At 41.0% G+C, this 12,766-nt stretch overlaps 1 protein-coding gene across 1 annotated transcript in view; it reads right to left on the bottom strand.

The window, feature by feature from the left end:
- The window catches only part of SMG6 (SMG6 nonsense mediated mRNA decay factor), a 232,056-nt gene that overhangs the window by 218,983 nt on the left and 307 nt on the right, over positions 1-12,766 (bottom strand). The window contains exons 2-4 of the mRNA XM_080678773.1: positions 8,584-10,324; positions 7,832-8,024; positions 7,237-7,347 (exon numbers count right to left, since the gene is read on the bottom strand). Coding sequence (XP_080534899.1) covers positions 7,237-7,347; positions 7,832-8,024; positions 8,584-10,324 — 2,045 coding nt within the window. The remainder of the gene's footprint in view (positions 1-7,236; positions 7,348-7,831; positions 8,025-8,583; positions 10,325-12,766) is intronic.

Genomic DNA, 12,766 nt, shown 5'->3' on the forward strand with positions numbered 1-12,766 from the left:
CCCCGACTGGGGATCAAACCAGAAACCTAGCCCTGACCGGGAATCGAGCCCACAGCCTTTTGGTGTATGGGATGATGCTCCAATAAACTAAGCCACCTAGCCAGGGCGAGAGGGGTTCATTCTTATTTCAAGTCCCAGGTAAATGGAAGGAAATATTCTGAAACTAAGAGTCAGAGACCTGACTCTCCATGTAATAGTTGTGTGATCTTAAGTAGGTCTTTGGGACTCAGTTTCTTCATTTGAATGTAAAAAGCACCTATTCCATAGGGTAAATGAAGAAAATAAATACAAAATACTTCACAAATTTTAAAGTGATATCTAGACCCTAGCCGGATAGTTTAGTTGATTAGAGTGTCATCCTGATATGCCAAGGTTGTGGGTTCAATCCCCAGTCAGGGCACATACAAGAATCAACCCATGAATGCATAAATAAGTGGAAAAACAAAAATTGATGTTTAACCCCAGTTTGATTCCTGGTCAGGGCACATGCCTCGATCCCCAGTAGGGGGTGTTTAGGAGGCAGGCAATCAATGATTCTCATTATTTATGTTTGTATCTCTCCCTCTTCCTAACTCTCTGAAATCAATAAAAAAATATTTTTTTATTTTTTTGATGTTTATTCCTCTCTCTCAAATCAATAAATAAAGTGATATACAAATATTAAGAAAATTACTTACTGTTCTCTTTCTCTCCTCAAACTGTTAATATCACCACATTGTGTTACTGCATTACATCACCTTTGCAAAATAACAGTTTCCTAAAACAGTAAGTTACCCTTTACCAAATGTGCCAGGGCTGTGTAGTTATATACATACTAGAGGCCCAGTGTACGAAATTCATGCACTCAGGGGGGGTCCCTCAGCCAGGCCTGTGACCTCTTGCAGTCCGGGAGCCCTCGCCACTGCCGCTGCATTCCCCAGCCATGAGCCCGGCTTCTGGCTGAACGGAGCTCCCCCTGTGGAAGTGCACTGACCACCAGGGGGCAGCTCCTGCATTGGTGGTCGTTCCGATGTTTGATCGATTTGCATATTAGCCTTTTATATATAGGACTAGAGGCCCGGTGCACAAATTCATGCACAGGTGGGGTCCCTCAGCCTGGCTGGCGATCGGGGCCACGGTAGGTTGGCAGGCCTGGGGGAGGGGCCATGGGAGGTTGGCTATGGGTGCACACTGACCACCAGGGGGCAGCTCCTGCGTTGAGCGTCTGTCCTCTGGTGGTTAGTGCCCATCATAGTGAATGGTTGACCAGTCATTCGGTTGCTTAATCTTTTAGATAGATAGATAGATAGATAGATAGATAGACAGACAGACAGACATAGTTATGTGTGTATGTATATATGTATATTACAACAGAGTAAACCCTCAGCAATCCTAAGACATGTGCCCAACCTAAAAACCTCCCTGAGGAACATCACTTCATAACATATAACTCCACTTCACCCCACACATAAGAAATTACCATGTCCCTAAACAAAAGACAAAGCTTCAAGGACAAGTACATAATGACCTCTCAGGAAGGCTCATTTACTAGCTAAATACCTACCTCCTGCACACCAGCCTCCTAACACATAACTCAAACATGTGCCTCGGCAGTTATATATCACTGTCATCCACCTTCAGAGTCCTGACTATCCTACATATTTTATGAATGAACACTAAAAACCCTTGGTATTTTAGTGATTAAGCACCAAGAAAACTAGTTATATTTCCATACTACAGCCACTTTGCCATCTCAGTGAGGGGAAGAAACAAAACTGCCAAAGGCTCTCCACTATCCTCACAATGAAATTCTAGATGATCTAGCCTCTGCTCATTTATTCAGTGCCATTACACCCCTTATTCTCTGTGCCATTTCAAACTAGACTTCTCGATCCTGCTAACACACCATGCTCTTTCCCACTTCAGGACCTTCACATATATTGTTCCCTATCTCTAGAATGTTGTAGGTCTTGCATCTTCACATACCCCTTCACCTAGCTAATGTCTCAGGTTTTCAGCCACAGCTTAATTGTTACTTCTTCATTCCTCCATGATCCTCTAAGCCAGTGGTCGGCAAACTGCGGCTCACGAGCCACATGCGGCACTTTGGCCCCTTGAGTGTGGCTCTTCCACAAAATACCACGGCCTGGGCGAGTCTATTTTGAAGAAGTGGCGTTAGAATAAGTTTAAGTTTAAAAAATTTGGCTCTCAAAGGAAATTTCAATCGTTGTACTGTTGATATTTGGCTCTGTTGACTAATGAGTTTGCTGACCACTGCTCTAAGCCCTTTTAACAGTGTATACCCCGCCCCCACAAAATCCTTTGCAGAAGTCACTGCATCTGCAATTACTAATCCAACATCTGCACTCATCCCTAATCAAACTCTAATCTTTAAAAGCTTAGAGCATGAAATAAATAAATAAATAAATAAATAAATAAATAAATAAATAAATAAGAAAATAAAATAAAATAAAAGCTGGGAGCATGGCTTTCTTGTTTCACACTGAATTAATTGTGTGTGCCTAGAATGGCACCTGACATGTAGGAGGAACTCAATAAATACTTGCCGATTAATAATAGAGCTTACGCATAGTAATTCATCAGAAGGAGCAGAAAGGAAAGAAGAAGCCATTACTCCATAAATTGCACCCCTTTCTCTAATGAATCTTTAACCTCTTCCTTTTCCCCTGGACCTTTCTTCTCTACACATAAATATGCTCAAGTCTCTCGCAGCTTAAAAACAAAGTTCTCTTGAGACTATGTTCTTTTTTAAATACTATTTCCCCTCCTTGCCTTCATAACCAAGACTCTTAAAAAAGAATGGTCTATATTACTCTCTCATTATATGTACTACCCCACTTCTCATTCACTACAATCTGGCTTCCATCCTCTCCAATTAAAATAACTCGTGGGTGATAAGATCATCCAATCCAATGAACACTTTTCAGTAATCTTAGTATTTGAAGACTCTATAGCACTTGACAATTTTATCCACCACCACCTTGAAATCTGATAACCCCACTCTCTGTCAAGCTATTCCAGTCTCCCAACTTCTGCTTCAATTATCAACTATATATTGATGACTCCTCCATCTATATCACCAGCCCAGCTCTTTGTCCTGAGCTCCAGACTGACCAGAATATTCATTTGTTCATTTTCAAGCTCCTCCACCTAAACATATCCAAAACTGAACTACCCCTTTCCTTTCCACCCATTCTCCTAGGCCACAAACTGAGAGGTAATCTAGACTCCTCATGTCTCCAATCTCATCAGTCACACCAAATTAGCCAGTAGTCCAAGTCTATTTTCCTTATATCCTTCTAATCCGTTTCCTCTTTTCTACCTCCAATATCTCTACCTTCATTCAGGGCCACAACCTGACTCTCCTACCTCCACTCTTGCCCAAACTAATCCATTTCCCAGAATGACTGGTTATAAAAACAAATCTATAATATCCATTTGTTAGAAATCAATCAATGTTTCCTCAGTGCTTTCTGAATAAAGTCCAAACTCTCCAGCAAAATTTTATGATCTATCCCTTTCTACTTCATTAGCTTTATCTCCTTTACAGCCCAACTCCACATCACATATACCAGCATATTGAACTTCTTGCACTTTTCCAACAAGGCTTGATTCTCTCACTGTGCCCTGCATTGAAATTGCATTGAAACTGCCCCCCTGCTGCCACTCATGTTTCAAAACTCAACTTGACATTCTCTATAAAGCCTTCCTTGACCCTATCCATCTAAATCAGATCTACTTCTGCCCAGCCAGTGTGGCTCAGTGGTTTAGCATCTAACCATGGTTCGTTTCCTAGTCAGGGCACATGCCCGGGTTGTTGGCTCGATCCTCAGCAGGGGGTGTGTAGGAGGCAGCCTATCAATGATTCTCTCTCATCATTTATGCTTCTATCACTCTCTCCTTCCCCCTTCCTCTCTATGAAATCAACATATTTAATTTTTAAAAACTTTAAAATAAATAAATAGAAATCAGATCCACTTCCTTCTATGCCCCTTCAACGCTCTATTGTAGTTATAAGTACCATTATCATAGTACTTATAACTACAATAAAAACAATTTTAAAAAATTGAACACTTGGAGGCTCAATAGCATGCTATTAAACAATGATTGGGTTACCAAAGAGATCAAGGAAGAAATAAAAAGCACCCTGGAAACAAATGACAAAGAAAACATAACAATCCAAAATTTATGGGACACAGTGAAAGCAGTCCTGAGAGGAAAGTTCATAGCTCTACAGGCCTATCTCAAAAAAATACCAAAAAATGGTAATAAATTATCTAACCCTACAACTTAAAGAATTAGAGAGCAACAAGAAAAGACCAGAGTAAGCAGAAGGAAGGAAATAATAAAGATCAGAGCTGAAATAAATGACAGAGACCCCCTAAAAAATACAAAATATCAATAAAACCAAGAGTTCTTTGAAAGATGAACCTCTAGCCAGGCTCACCAAGAAACAAAGAGAGAGGACGCAAATACACAAAATCAGAAATGAAAGAGGTGAAGTAACAACCAAACCCACAGACATACAAAGGATTATAAAAAAACTGGACAACCTGGACAAAATGGACATATTCCTAGAAAAATACAATCTTCAAAAACTCAATCAGGAAGAATAAAAAATCCTGAATAGGCCGATAACTACTGATGAAATTGAAGCAGTAATCTAAAAACTTCCAATAAACAAAAGCCCTGGTCTAGACAGCTTCATAGGGGAGTTTTACCAAACATTCAAAGAACTAAAACCTAACCTTCTCAGACTATTACAAAATATTCAAGAGGAAGGCACACTTCCAAGCTCTTTCTATGAAGCCAGATTTACCCTAACCCAAAACCAGATAAAGACACTACAAAGAAAGAGAATTACAGGCCAATATCCCTGCTGAACATTGATGCTAAAATCCTCAACAAAATTCTAGCAAATCGGATCCAACATTACATTAGAAAGATCATACACCATGACCAAGTGGTATTTATTCCGGAAATGCAAGGTTGGTACAATATCTGCAAATCAATAAACGTATTGAGAGACAAAAATCACATACTTGTATCACTGATGCAGAAAAAGCATTTGACAAAATCCAACACAGTTTCTTGATAAAAACTCTCAGCAAAATGGAAATAGAGGGATCATAATAAAAGCCTTATATGACAAACCTACAGCCAACATCATACTCGACGGGCAAAAACTAAAACCATTTCCCCTAAGAACAGGAACAAGACAGGGATGCCCACTTTCATCACTCCTGTTCAACATAGTATAGGAAGTGCTAACCATAGCAATCAGACGGTAAGAAGAAATAAAAAGCATCCAAATTGGAAAAGAAGTAAAACTGTCACTATTCACAGATGACATGATATTGTACATAGAAAACCCTAAAGACTCTATCAAAAAATTACTAGACTTAATAAATCAATTCAGCAATGTAGCAGGATACAAAATTAACACCCAGAAATCTATGGCTTTTTTACACACCAATAATGAACTCACAGAAAGAGAAACTAAAAAAAAAAAAAAAAAAAAAAAAAAAAAAAAAAAAATTCCCATTTACCATTACAACACAAAAATTAAGCTACCTAGGAATAAACTTAACTAAGGAGGTAAAAGACCTGCACTCGGAAAACTACAGGAAATTGAAAAGAGATAAAAGAAGACATAAACAAATGGAAGAATATACCGTGTTCATGGATTGGTAGAATCAACATCATTAAAATGTCCATACTACCCAAAGCAACCTATAAATTCAATGCAATCCCCATTAAAATACTAACAGCATATTTCACAGACGTAGAACAAACCCTCCAAAAATTCACATGGAATAAAAAAAGACCCTGAATAGCTGCAGCGATCCTGAGAAAGAACAAAGTTGGAGGGGTCACAATACCAGATATTTCAAGCTATATTTCAAAGTCACTGTTCTCAAAACTGCCTGGTACTGGCACAAGAACATATAGACAAATGGAACAGAACAGAGAACACAGAAATTGACCCAAGCCACTATGCACAATTAATTATTTGACAAAGAAGGCAAGAACATACAATGGAGTCAAGACAGTCTCTTCAATAAATGGTGTTGGGAAAATTGGATACATGCAAAAAAATGAAACTAGACCACCAACTTACACCATACACAAAAATAAACTCAAAATGGATAAAGTACTTAAACATAAGACAGGAAACATAAAAATTTTAGAATAATCCATAGGCAGCAAAATATCAGACATATGTCTTAGCACCAATACAGCTCCTAGGACAATGGAAACTAAGGAGAAAATAAACAAATGGGACTCCATCAAAATAAAAAGCTTCTGCACAGCAAAAGAAACCATCAACAAAACAACAAGAAAGCCCACTGCATGGGAGAATGTATTTGCCAATGTTATCTCCAATAAGGGTTTAATCTCCAAAATTTACAGGGAACTCATACAACTTAACAAAAGAAAGATAAACAATCCAATCAAAAAATGAGCAAAGGGCCGAAACCGGTTTGGCTCAGTGGATAGAGTGTCGGCCTGCGGACTGAAAGGTCCCGGGTTCGATTCCGGTCAAGGGCACGTACCTTGGTTGCGGGCACATCCCCAGTAGGAGGTGTGCAGGAGGCAGCTGATCTATGTTTCTCTCTCATCGATGTTTCTAACTCTCTATCCCTCTCCCTTCCTCTCTGTAAAATATCAATAAAATATATTTAAAAAAAAAAAAATTAAAAAAAAAAAAAAATGAGCAAAGGACCTAAATAGATACTTTTCAAAAGAGGACATACAGAGGCCAAGAGACATACGAAAACATGCTCAAAATCACTAATCATCCAAGAGATGCAAATCAAAACGACAATGATGTACCATCTCACACCTGTCGCAGAACAAATCAACAAACAAGTACTGGCAAGGATGCGGAGAGAAAGGAACCCAGAATGGTGCAGCCACTGTGGAAAACAGTATGAAGTTTCCTCAAAAAATTAAAAATGGAACTCCCATTTGACCCAGTAATCCCACTTCTAGGAATATATCACATTACAATAATTGATTTAATTGCCCTGCTACCCCAATGGGCTGTATCTTTCACTTTTGTAACCTTAACACCAGCACAGTGCCTAGCACATAACTAACACTAGATAAATGCTTATTATCTACCCACTCTCCTAGTATAAGAATGCTTATTATCTACCCACTCTCCTAGTTCAAGTATAAGAAGCAGCTAACAAGATCATGAATAAATTTAAGATAAAGAAACTTGCTTACTGTCTTGCGTAATGGCTTGCTACGAATGGCAAGACCATCCATGTAGTCCTCCAGTTTGAACTTGTAGGTAACCTGCAGCTTTTGAAGCAAACTATCAAAGAAGTCACTACCCTGTAAAGAGAAAAAAGTAAGAAATTAAAAAATAAGCTGAATCAGCCAGTTCTGACCCAATCTACTCACCAGAAACTTGGGCAAGTGACCTTTTCACAGTTCTACTAATGTTCAGCCATCTGATATAAGGGGGGCATATACAGTATTTAGTGGCCACTAATTAAGCAAAACACAAACTCATAGCATAAGCCACTCTATTATTTTAAAGATATGAACACCTACACACGCACTCTTCTCCCCACCCTCCCATCCCCACAACCCCTGGTTAAGATCTTCAGAAAGCTTCCAAGCTCAGAACTAACTCCAATTGTAACTTATGGTCTCAAGGAAGCAACAGGAGTAAGGTAAGGTAGGCCTAAACGAAGAAAAGAACATACAGTTTTTTTGTCAATGTTCTGTTATATAGTATTTCATGTGGTAAAAATCCATCACATCTAGAAGATACTGAAGTTTTTTTCCTGTGTACAAAAAAGTGATGGTTTACCTCATCCAAGAGTTCCAACAGTCTGTTCCGAATCTGTTCTGGGTTATCAACATTCGGATCCTTGAGGAGCTGCCTGAACTTCTCAATCACCTGATAGAAAGCATTCTTCCACAGGATCTGATCCACATTCTGATTATCAGAGAACTCAATATCTAATAGAATACAGCGCTCATATAGCTGCAGCAGTTCAGCTCTGGAATAAAATACATGCAACTTCTAGCTCCAAATACACCACAGAAAAGGCTAGACTCAAGATTTGAGCTTTTTGCAAATTAAATATCTTCCTTAATAGGAAATCCAAAATGCCATCAGGTATAATATTCATTCTAGCCTCCATTCTGCACAGTATAATGCCATTTTAAAAACAGTTATGTCTAGGAAAGTAGTTTTTCCCCATATGCCTGAACCTAAATTTAACAGCTGACGTAAGATATTCACCACAAGTTTTATGTTGTTCATTTCTTGGCATTCTGGAAAGTCTTTCCTTTTCCATTTCCAGATTCCACGTTCTGTTAAGGATAATTTTTTTTTTTTCTTAAAGAGAAAGTGGGAAGCATAATAATTTCTAAGACTAGAAACAAAATTTTGTTGTTTTTATTTTTTTAATTGTCCCTTCCTTACAAAAATCAATGTGAAAGGGAGATAACACCCAGTAGCTTACCTAAAAGTTTTCTACTTTCCTCAGCCATAGGAGTCTATACACCTCCCAGCTTATCCCCATTTCCCTCTAGCCCGGATGGAATACACCATACCTAAGCTGAGCCATCTTTTCCAGGCCCTCAGGACTGATGCGGTCCCTGGAGAGCAGGTTGCTGAGCTGTAGTTCCTGGTTATCGGCCACCCGGAGAAGCCTATGTAGTTCTTGTTGCTGCATGTTCCTCATGTGCTGCTCCATGTCCTCAGGACTCATGGTGCTGGCAGGGAGAGGACTACAAACATATTGTCCTGATGGAGTCGGGTAGCCTGGGTAGTAAGGCCCTGGGTACACACCATTTGTAGGGCCCACTGGGTACTGAAGAGGGCTATAGCCTGTAAAAGGATACTGGGAGGCAGGGCCTGGTGTCCGGGGGTAGTAATAAGGGTTGTCAGAGTTTTGAAACTTATAGTAAGATGCTTGGGCCTGGCGTGAGTCACCCCAAGATGTAGGGCTGACTTCATCATCAGTGTCCAAAAAATGTAGCTGGGGTGTCTGGCTCTTTAGAGCAGGTTTCTGATCAGGATTGTTTGGGTCCCACAATCGTCGAGTGGTGCCTCCTCGGCCCCAACTCCGAGATCCCTTACTACCAGATCCAAATAATAGCCGAGATCCTAAAGGTGTAGACTCTGGAGAACCAGCTGAATTGACAGATAAGGTGGTATGGGCAGGCAGAATCAGAATGCCACGGCCACGACCCCGAAGTTCTTGTTTCAAGTTTTTGGACTCCTGCTTCTCAGATCCTTTGCCCCCACTGCTCAAGCCTTTATCAGGCTTTATCCTATCCACATCCTCTCTGGCTGGCCTCACTATGGGGGAATCTTTGTTCATGGTTTCTGCATCAAAAGTGACACGAAGAGTACCTCGATTTTCTTTACCGTTGCTTTTCTGCTCTCCCTCCCCATGGCCAGAACAGTTTCTTTCTAAATGTTTTTTCCTTTCTGTGCTCCTCCTAGGCCCATCAGACTCATCAATTCTGTCCTCATCTAAGGAGTCAGTTGAGGACATAGATACTTGCTTCTTCAGTCGTGACCTCAACTTGGTCCTATCCTGTCGGCGGCGGCGACATCCATTATCAGTCAGGCCAGACCCCTCAGCACTGTTGTTGCTACCAGCTGAGCTGGTACTGCAAGTGCGGTAGCGGTTCCTTCGTTTGTCTGAGCGGGAATAGCGCTTTGCAGAACCGGGCTTCCCCTGTGCTGGGTCTTCATTCACTTTCTTCATCCCCTCCCCTTTTTCAATCCTCTTTCCTTTTTCTCCCTTTGCAGCCCTTACTCTGTCACAATTTAGGCTCTTTTGTGTCTCATTTTTGTCTGGTTTATTCACAACCTCCTCTTTCATTTGTTCCCTACATTCATCTTCCTCTACTTTCAGTTGTTCTACCTGGTTGAGGATTTCTTCCTCATCCATCCTGCTAGTAGATTCTTTGGTAAGAGTCTGCATACGCCTTCCAGGCTGATAGATCTGCATGTCAGGTTTCTTTGTTTTCTTGATAATTCTTAGACTTCGATCCTCTTGTCCAGCAATTCTAGGAGAGGACTCCTGTACCCGAATATTTTCTGGGTCTACAGGACCATTTTGCTGTTGGTTGTCAAGTTCCTTGCAAACATCTTTAATGAGCTGTGTACCATTTCCAACAGCTGAAGAATCTCTGTCATTAACAATTTCATCCTTAAGTTCATCACTCCCAGAGGGTTCTTTGATTTTAGGTTTGTTCCTTAGTCGTGAAAGACCAGGCTTATAGATTTCCAGATCAGGGCGTCTATTATCTTTGCGTTGCCTGGGCTCCTTCATGATTTCTGTGATGTTGGAGAGTATTGGGGAGGAAAGGGTAGAAGAAAAGAATAAAGAAGGTGGAAGGGGGGGAAATGTCATTCTGGTAAAGAAACAGAAAAGTCAAGCAAAAATTACACATCAAAATGCTATTATTGGCCCTGGCTGGGTAGCTCAGTTGGTGAGCGTTGTCCCCAATACACCAAGGTTGTGGGGCACATACAAGTATCAACGAATAAATGCATAAATAAGTGGAACGACAAATCAATGTTTCTCTCCCCCGTCTCTCTAAAAATCAATAAAACTTTAAAATGTTATTAATTAACAAGGAAGGAAATTTCTGCAGAAACAGAAATTCTACTATGTTTACAATATTTGTTCGGCAACTGACAAAGCTAAGAACTTAATTGTGAACTCATGGACACAGACAATAGTGCAGTGAAGGCCTGGGGAGGGGGCGGGGGCAGAGTGGAGGGGGCTAATGGGGAGGGAGTGGACATCTATAATACTTTCAACAATAAAAGTAATTTTTTTCAAAAGAGAATAAGTGGGAGCAGGGAAGAGGCGGTCAATGGGGAAATAAAAGGGGACATCTGTAATACTTTCAACAACAAAGATAATAAAAATTTTTTAAAAAGCTTGTGTTGGAGTTACCTACACCTAAGGTAAGGAAACAAGAAAAAAATAGTGTTACTCAAGTCATATTCGGATCCTCAAGACCCTAAACTACCCCATTACTGTCAGAATAAAAGATCTCCAACCATTTCAGCAACAGGCTGTTCTCTATTATAGAGCCCTCAAATCCATCTTAGTCTTTTCTTCTGCCTCTAACGTTTTTCCAGAGTGGCTGAGTCCTTGTAACATACTAGTAGGAAAGAAGTAAAAGTGGGATATGCATAACAATCCATGGTCTGGACATCCCTGGAGAAAAAACTGCAAGTCCAGACTTGGACTTGGCCAGAACAATCCTCTTCTTTAGGCTACCAATTATCCAATCATATACCTCCTGCCGAAGCAAACTGGAAGCAGTTTCTTTCACATTCTTCAACTCCACTCATGCTCACCAACTCTCTAACAGTAGCCAACAGAGTCATTCCAAGAAAATACTACTCAGACTATCATCATTAGAATACTGAGACTAACTGCTACTATGATGATGGAATATGAGAAGGAAAAAGTTCCATAAGGAAGCTTTCCCTGGAAGATGATGGAAATATTGTGACAAGCTCTCAAAATACCAAAGACTGGGGCACCCAAGAATAAGAGCACAGGACTTCAAAAACCACTGTCTGGGCTCCATGAACTTACTTAATGACAGATAAGCAAGTCTCTGTTTTTTGTGTTTGTTATCTTATCTATTAAGGGGAAAGACTACTACAAACAGCTACTAAACCTTTCCGTGGAAAAGTGACAGGAATTAGTGAGATTACAGAGTATATAAAATGAAATGCTATATAAAATCCTACTATTGTTCTATAAACACCAATGTAAACAAACCCATAATAGAAATTTACACCTATGTGTATAACAAAACCGAACAGGGGGAAAAAAAAACCACCTTGATGTTTTACTGCTACAGTGTTCTCAGAAGTTTAAAAGACTGTTTCAAATCTGAATAAAATAAAGCAGTTTAACTCCAGAATAGCTCACCCTCAGCAGCCTTTGTAACTTAGGTGAAATGGAGAGAGGGAGAACTACTACTATTTTCCACAGCAGAGGGAGAAAAGAACCTGAATAAATCCAATTCAGTTGACCAATGAAAACCAATTTCACAGACTTTGGCCACAGGTCTGCAGAAGCATAGCTACCATTCTACAGAAGTGCACTGCCTAACAAAGGAGAGGGGTGACACTAGAATCTTCCCTAGGCGCTTTCCTGGTGTGGCTGGAGACTTGAACTTGCAAGTTGAGCATTCTCTCAGAGAAAAACAGCTCCCACACACGCCAAGGCCAAACCAGAGTAGAGTCAACTCTCTGAGGTCCTGGATCCCTTCCAGTGGCCCAGTCGTCAGAAGCCTGCCTTGGGGGGAAAAGTTCAGCAAAGAAGTCCCAAGCTATTCAACCTTCCTCAATTTCCCCAGTTCCTTCTCTCCAAAGCTAAAGAGATGACGGGCCTGGGGATGATTCCTCTGGGAACGAAACATCCCGGGGCCTCCACCAGACACCAGCGCCACTCCTTTACGCGTCTCCTGACGGCTCGGGATCCACAAGAGGGTCTGAGAAGACGGAGGAACAGTCACCTTCGCGGTAAGAAAGGGGGCGGAGGCAGGCACTCGGGTTGGACTCAACTGAAAAGGGCCAGAGCTGCCTAAGCGGGACCCCACACAGACCCTGGGGCTGATAGGGCGGCCACTGTTGGGGGAAGGGGCGGGGGCTCAGAAGCGCCGCGGACCAAGCGGGGAGGAGGCAGAGGAGGAGAGGAAGGCGGGGCGGGCAGGCCCGGCCCAGGAGCTGGGCGGTGCGACTCAC

This window comes from Plecotus auritus (genome assembly GCF_963455305.1).
Source record: "Plecotus auritus genome assembly, chromosome: 7".
Classification (NCBI taxonomy): domain Eukaryota; kingdom Metazoa; phylum Chordata; class Mammalia; order Chiroptera; family Vespertilionidae; genus Plecotus; species Plecotus auritus.